Source organism: Nicotiana sylvestris, chromosome 3, assembly GCF_000393655.2.
Source record: "Nicotiana sylvestris chromosome 3, ASM39365v2, whole genome shotgun sequence".
Lineage (NCBI taxonomy): Eukaryota > Viridiplantae > Streptophyta > Magnoliopsida > Solanales > Solanaceae > Nicotiana > Nicotiana sylvestris.
The window spans coordinates 190,450,437-190,457,810 of NC_091059.1; the positions used below are offsets into that span (position 1 = coordinate 190,450,437).

Sequence of the window (7,374 nt, forward strand, 5' to 3'; positions counted from 1 at the left end):
CGATACCAATCCGCCCGATATCTTATCAGGTGACTATCGGATTAATACATTTAAAAGCCGATAACCGATAAGCCAAACCGTTAAGAGTAAATAACCGCCCAATCCGCCCGATAAGCAGCCCTACAAAATAGTGAATATTTTTTAATAATTTTGCAAACACTGGCTATTTTTGAATGACCCATCTGAAAATTGGCTAGCCCGTACTATTTTAACGAATTTTATCAGCGGTAAAATTAGAACCCAAACAGCATGTGTTGCGTAGTTGCCACTAGTCCAAAGCCTTGGGAGTAAACTTGCCACACTTTTAAGTAGGACTAACAGGTATTTTGAAGATGGCAATAATAACATTAATAACTACTCAAATCCCAAGTTTGTCGCGGTGGGTATATCAACTCATTCTACTATTTTTGCTATATTTCAACTTCATTGTGATATTCAATAATATGAGGCCTTCTACAAAGTACTTAATCACAAATCATGTTGAAATTGATAATTGGTGGTTTAGCTGAGGCACTTGAGATGATGGGGTAAGATCTTCTCTTGTAGTTAAAAACTGCTAAAAACATGAATACAAAGTACTTAATTACAAATAAGAAAAGTGAGACTTATCTAATGAATCTCTAATGAGTAATAAATGGGTTGTGCTATGACAGAAATGACGATTCTATAGTGCACAACTGTTTTTTCAGTTCGATCTAGGGGTAATATATGGGTGTGTTAGAACAAAATTTGATATATACCCGATGCTTTTTTTGTGCATTCTCAGTCTTGGCTGCGATCAAAGTCTAGCTTAAACAACAAAACATAGGAGTATAAGATAAAAATAATGTGCACTTTCCACCATCGACACACTAGCATGACTATACATAAGCATTCAAACATATGAGTACTTCAAAATAAAAATGTATTCTATTGAATTTTTCCTAAGTAAAAAGTTGACTGTTGTTATACATAGTAGAATGACTCAGATTACATGGGATCGAGTCAAGACTTTCCCAGAGGGAATGGAGAGGAACCATATGGAGCATACACAACTTCAAGGCAATACACTTAAAAGGTCTAATACATTGTACATCCAAATATTATAGGGAAACTAGCTCCCAAGTGCCTTCATCCGACTACTTGTACAAGAAGCCGATACAAATTATCACATTGTTTGAACAATACCCAGAAAGATATAATAAAGGTGTGAAAGGAGGTATACATGTAAAACCCTTAAAGATGGGTTAACAATGAAAACATTGTGAACCAAAAAATTTACCGTATCATGGTGGATATATTATACCCGAGCTTTGTGAAGGAAAATACCATAGGTCATCCAGGAAAGACTGCTTTTTAAGTTTGGTGTTGCAATTTCACTTTCAATGCTTCAATTACTGCAGAGAAGTCCTGGTCGCTTAGACCATGAGATTTTGCAACCTTGTAAAGCTCATTAGTTGCAGCAGCAATTGGAGTGGGTTGTGAAACAGATTCAGCCAAACCCAGAGCTAGACGAAGGTCCTGAAAAAAGCATATTTTTTTCGGTTAGAAGCAACTTTAGGTTTGCATATAGGAGGCAGTCTTGGAATGTTAGAAAACCTTTTGCTGATGCTTCAGAGGAAACGCTGTTGGATACAAAGATTTAACCATTGAAGGACCTTTCATGGCGTACATTGGAGCACTAATAGCACCCTGCGAGATCACCTGTGCATAACCATGGTGCAAAATTAGTAACAGTCTAACAGATATTAGACGTATTTCTGAGTTCAATGCACCTTGTGAGCATCTTATACTAGGAAATCCTTTGAAGATGTCATTATTGAAAGGATGAAGTTCTCTGTGCATATAAGAGGCAAAAAGAAAGTTGTGAAGTCTTTACCCTGTGTAAATTCTGTACGTACTTGAAATTAAAATGAAGATGAGTTGATTTCATATCAGCAAGTCAATTAAGGATTCATGTATATGTTCTCATTTTACTTTTACTAGGGTGAAATTATCGATTTTAAATCTTTTTCATGCCATGCATTGTCCGGAAACTCGTGATACTATTTTTAAGCCAGTTCAGTCATTTCACTAAGTAACTATCTCTATAACTTTTCCATACTCAACAGCCTCACAGATGCTGCTCAACATCCTTTTAAGTATCAGCTTTCAGCAAATAGCATGGTCATGGACCAACCTCTCTCTCTCTCTCTCTCTCTCTCTCTCTCTCTCTTTCCTTTTCTTTTCCCTTTTATATTATTGTTGGCCTAATCGTATCCTAATAAAGGTAAAGTCTCAGCAACTTCAATCGACATGGAATTCCAATCTTCCTCGGAAATCTAAAAGGATAATTCTTTGGGAAGTTATCAACATCAACAATCCTACCAAAATCTAGTTCAGAAACCCTAGAGAGCACAAAACATGTTTCTAGTTGTATTGTTCTCTTCATTAGACAAGTTATTTGCGACTAGGCAAAGAAAAGAAAATTGTGCAAGATAATCTATAAACAATCAAGAAGATAAAGTGGTGCAAGAAACATATTTACAAGGGGCCAGCCTCAAAAATAAGCTATCTGTTTTATCAGGAAATACCTCTACTAATACACTTGGATCAAGTCCAACTTTCTCGCTAAGTACTAATCCTTCAGAAAAGGAGGCCATCATACTGCAATTTTTTTTTTTGTGAGAGAAAGGTTGACATTAGCTTTAGTTAGATAGAACAAAACTATGAAGAGATGAGAAAAAAATTAAAAAATAGAACCTTCCCATAACCATATTGACGACAAGTTTCATTGCAGCTCCATTACCAACTTCACCGAGGTAAAATCTTGACTGAGATAAAGGGAGAAAATATTAGAAGGTGCAAAGAGTTGCATCGCTCAGTGAAGGGCAGAATGAGACCTTCCCCATGATATCCAACAGTGGAGCAACTGTTTCATACAGCACGTTGTCACCTGAAAGGTTTGCAGCCATGGTTTGGACTTAATTCTTGTTCTTTGATAGTCTCAAGAACTGGACTAAACAATTTTTGTCAAAATCAGAGAGGTACATGCATTGCCTGTGGCTATAGTTCATTATATATTATATAGATAAGGTATTATGTGAAAAATTTTAAAATCAACAGTTTGTCAAATAATAGGTTGTCCTATTTATGAATAAAGTTCAAGTAATCTATATTAGATAAGCCTTCGTGCGTAGTTTAACTGGCACAAAATTTAAGAAAGAAATAAAGATTTTTGGAACGTTTGGTCTTAAACATGTCAAAACATTTGTGCGATATAAGATTTTTGAAACTGTTGGTCCTAAACGTGCCATAACATTTTTGTAGGTAAAAGCATGTCATTAAGCAAAAATGAAAAGTTTAAGTTAAATTGTTTCGTAAGGAAATAGTGCCAAAAAATAAATCCAAATAAAATGGAACGGAGGGAGAACAAATTAAAGGGTGATCTTCAGATGCTCCCTCCTAATTTCCTAATCTGTGTCATGCTTCTAAGTTTACAGTGTCAATCCCGTCTTCGTTTTCTGAAACTGGTATTAATTTTTAGAAAATGTGAACTAAGAGTTACCTAACAAGCTTATGGTCAAACTTCAGAAATTCAGTCTTGTGTGGGTGAGGGTTAGGGTTAGGGGGAGGGGGGCAGTTAGATGTTGCATCTATATTAGGATCATTAATCATGAAATTAATGAAGAAGATCGGACTGAATAAAGGCAAACTAATTTCATTATTATGAACATATAACAATATTTATGACATGCATATTTCATTGCCAATAACTCAAATATAGTGAAGGGAAAAGCTTCACCTGCAGTGAGAAATATTAGCTGTCCATCTTCTGCTGGCTTCTTGGACCCTGATACTGGAGCCTTTTCGACAAATTGGAAGAAACATGGGATGTTATTCAACATGATGTAACACAAGACAATATTCTGTTGTTATTTCATTTTCTTTTGGCCCTGGAGAGCGGTGGGGTCGTATAGTGGAAGTAATAGCTTTCATATGCACAATGCTTAACAGGAGAAGGAAAATTTTACCTCCAAAAAATGAGCTCCAGTAGCTCTGATATGCTCACAGATCAGTTTAGAAGTTTCACCGTCAACTGTGGAAACATCTACATAACTGCATTTACATATACCAGAGTGCAAAGCTATAAATGAAACTCAGACAGCAGTATGAAAGCCATAGAAAAGCAACCAAAGAAACTTGTGTCCATCAAATGCAATATCTATTTTAACAAATATATAAAATCACTAGGATAATTTAATTACCAACATTAGGTACGAACAAACCTTTATAAGGTAGGGTTAAGGTCTGCGTACATACTACCCTCCCAGACCCGCTTATGGGATTACACTGGGTTTGTTGTTGTTATTGTTTACATATGAATAAAAGATTGACCTAGAATATGTCACCATGGTTTAACTTGTAAGTAGTTCCTCTAAAGTACAGGCAACTTTGCATTTCGTCTCATTCCAATTTCTTGCATCATTAACTATCATAACCTCACGCTTCCAGATATAACTAAGCAAGACATCTATGATCTAACACGGGGAAAAACAGTTTTTCTAGTAAATCATTTTAGAATTAGCAAAATCGGAAAAAGCATTTGCTGCACTTCTTGATTAGAATCACTTCCAAACCCTGTTATGCTTACAAAAAATTTCTTCCAACCACTAATCAGAATTCTATACGTGTCATTCAGTGCTAAAGATGCAACAGTAAAGTCCAAACTTTACAGTTTCCAGAGCAGAGAAGAAGCAAATCATACCCTTTTCCTGGACCCATTCCTTTTGCAGCTCCATATTTTCCACAAGCAACATCCACCTGGAAAAATACCGCACTACTATCAAGATGCTGACTAGACTTGTCAAGTATATAGAAAGACAATAAATTGCACACAATAAACTCAAAACTCACTGCACTCTCAGGGTCTGCAAGCATAGCAAATGTGACATCACAAGATGCTGCAACTTCCTCAGGGGAGGACTTGTATCTGCAGAAAAGAAACCTCAAAGTTACTTCAAAATGCAAATTATCAATAAGCGCAAGAAGTAACAGTAGTTGACAAACTTTACGAGATCTGATACATGGCCAGACAAGCATTAGCATAGAGTTCGCACGGTGCGTCATTGTTGGTTTATTTTATAAATTTAAACCCACATTTCCAGGATGCCATCTCAACCGAACACAAGTCCAGTTTAAAGCAAAATTGGCATATATATACTTACTTTGCACCCATGGAGATAAGGGGTTCACATTTGCTCTTGGTCCTATTCCAAACTGTCACAGCACGTCTGCAGCATGAGAACGACAAATACAATAAATTGATAAGAGTTTGTATTCGATTTATTCAAAAAAAAAAAAAAGGTGTTCAAGTATAACAATCATGTTTCAGTGCTCCAGACAAAAAGGTGTGTCTGCTCTGAACATCTTTTGCATTATCAACATATGCTTCTGAAAGATCACCAGTTTATGATAATCATAATTCTGCTGGTTAAGGAAGAACTACAATGATGAGTACGAAGATAGCAATAAATGTTGTTCCAGTGATTCATGTAGTACAAAGTGGAAAAATATTGAACTCCATTAAATTTGTCTATCGAGTAACATTTGTAACGTGCCCTGCTTTTATGAGATTTTGTGCCATGGGGGAGCCCATAATCCCAAGACCTAGAAAGCCAATGCTTGCTGGAGTATCATCAGCTGCAAACAAACTAAAACACCAATCAGACAAAATGCAACACCTAAACTTCCTGTCAGTTGTAAAATAGCATATGAAATAGATAACTCAATGCAAAACGACAGCTTATAAGAGGAAATTCAGGTTGTTGACAATGACAAAATCCTGATATAATCAATAAGTTCATCCTATTTCAGTTTTAACATGGTGCAATGATGCCAGAATACTTTCTTCTTGCTTTCAGGTGCAAGGATCAAGAGAAATGCCCAGATATCTTAATGCTTTGCATAATAGACTCAACTCTAAGCAGCCCTGACAAATCAACTTTAAAAGCCCATCCTGTTGAACACCATAGTTCAGCTTTTACATATCAGAGCTTTATATATCCAGAAGTCTTAAAGACCTTAAATTTTTCTTGCGATAACAAGATGTCTTTTCTTAAGATTATATAAAACAAGGAAAGTATAGTATGCTTAACAAAATACACCAAAATCTAAAATTGATTCGTGCCCACTCCAGAACCACCAAGCGAATAAAAAAGTAGAAAAAAGCTTCCTCTGTCCATTTCTACATCTACCAGATTGGTACATAATCACAGTACAGCCAGAAGCAGCAGCCGGTATAGTTTGCATAAGCAAGTTCATGTAATTTGACTATTGGTGATTCATATACAACTTAGTGGCTTACTTAAATTCAAGTTGTGTCCTAGATAGTCTACTTTTCTGGACACTTAGTGGAGGAGATAAACAAAAGGGTATAATGTCTTATTCCAGAAAAGCAAATAGGAATTTTATAATAAATTTCTTAAACTCCAACGCTACTTACAGATTAATCTTCACAGAATGGTAAACAAGTTCAAACTAGAGAAACAGAAGTGTAACGAAATTGGACGGAAAAAACAAAAGAAAGAAGAATGTACCTTTGGGAGTAGAAGCAGAAGTTTGAGAAGAAAAAGCCTTGAATGAAACAAAGAAGCTAGAGGGTTTATTAGCTGGGGGAAAGGAGAAGGGTTTACAATTTAGCTGAGTGGATACCCGGGGACAAAATGTGGAGCACATTGCCATGGCTGCAGATGGCGTAGAAATTGGAGGTGAATTGAAGAGCGCAATAGATAGGATTTCGAAACTGCAATTGGGTTTAAGCATCAATGCTTTGGCCATTCTTCGCTACTCTGTGAGTTTCAGGGTATGGTCAGCAGCAGACACTTGTCCTTTCGCTATCTCTTTCACAGTCCTCTAAAATAAACCATTGGCTGCTTGGCTCAGCGGAGTTCAATATCCTTCGTGTAGGTTTGGCTATCAACTTTAATATTTGAAATATATAGGCAGAATATTTTAAAAATAAGATAAGTTTAACTTTCATATACTCTAAAAACTTCAACCAAATATTGTTCTTACACCTACTAAATATTTTAGTCTAAATAGTGAACATAGACTCTCTCTATCCTAGACAAAAATAAGGAGGACAATAGATCTCCAGGTTCGATTGAGAAGTAGTACTCCCTCCATTTCAATTTAGATGTGGTAGCTGGTTTTCCGCGAAATCTATTTCAGTAGAGCGTATGATGTCGATGGCCCGAGGTAGAGCACTCAATGGGCTAGGGTGGCCTCATTTCGCCTTACCAACCCCAGGGAAACTCCGAATACAGGCCTAGATCGTTTGTACAGACAGACTTTTTGGGTGCTAAGATCCAAAGTCGAGAGGGAAACAGCCCAGATCGTACGCTAAGGTCCCTA

At 36.5% G+C, this 7,374-nt stretch overlaps 1 protein-coding gene across 1 annotated transcript; it reads right to left on the minus strand.

Annotated features, from left to right (window-relative positions):
* Positions 1 to 887: 887 nt before the first annotated feature.
* Positions 888 to 7,027, minus strand: LOC104239530 (glyoxylate/succinic semialdehyde reductase 2, chloroplastic). The gene is made up of 12 exons (XM_009794176.2): positions 6,558 to 7,027; positions 5,580 to 5,661; positions 5,187 to 5,252; positions 4,876 to 4,951; positions 4,727 to 4,782; positions 3,993 to 4,077; positions 3,764 to 3,824; positions 2,862 to 2,914; positions 2,722 to 2,792; positions 2,553 to 2,625; positions 1,579 to 1,683; positions 888 to 1,500 (listed from the first exon to the last, which is right to left on the minus strand). The coding sequence occupies exons 1-12, from the start codon at positions 6,796 to 6,798 to the stop codon at positions 1,336 to 1,338; spliced, it is 1,134 nt and encodes a 377-aa protein (XP_009792478.1). The 5' UTR covers positions 6,799 to 7,027; the 3' UTR covers positions 888 to 1,335.
* Positions 7,028 to 7,374: the final 347 nt, after the last annotated feature.

Bases quoted from the DNA above. Each gene is read 5' to 3' on its own strand.
- LOC104239530 (XM_009794176.2), bottom strand. From the start codon at position 6,798: ATGGCCAAAGCATTGATGCTTAAACCCAATTGCAGTTTCGAAATCCTA. The intron at 5,253-5,579 runs GCACGTTACAAA...CTCATGCTGCAG, and splicing joins CAAAATCTCATAAAAGCAGG to ACGTGCTGTGACAGTTTGGA. The intron at 2,626-2,721 runs GTTCTATTTTTT...AAAAAATTGCAG, and splicing joins GTCAATATGGTTATGGGAAG to TATGATGGCCTCCTTTTCTG.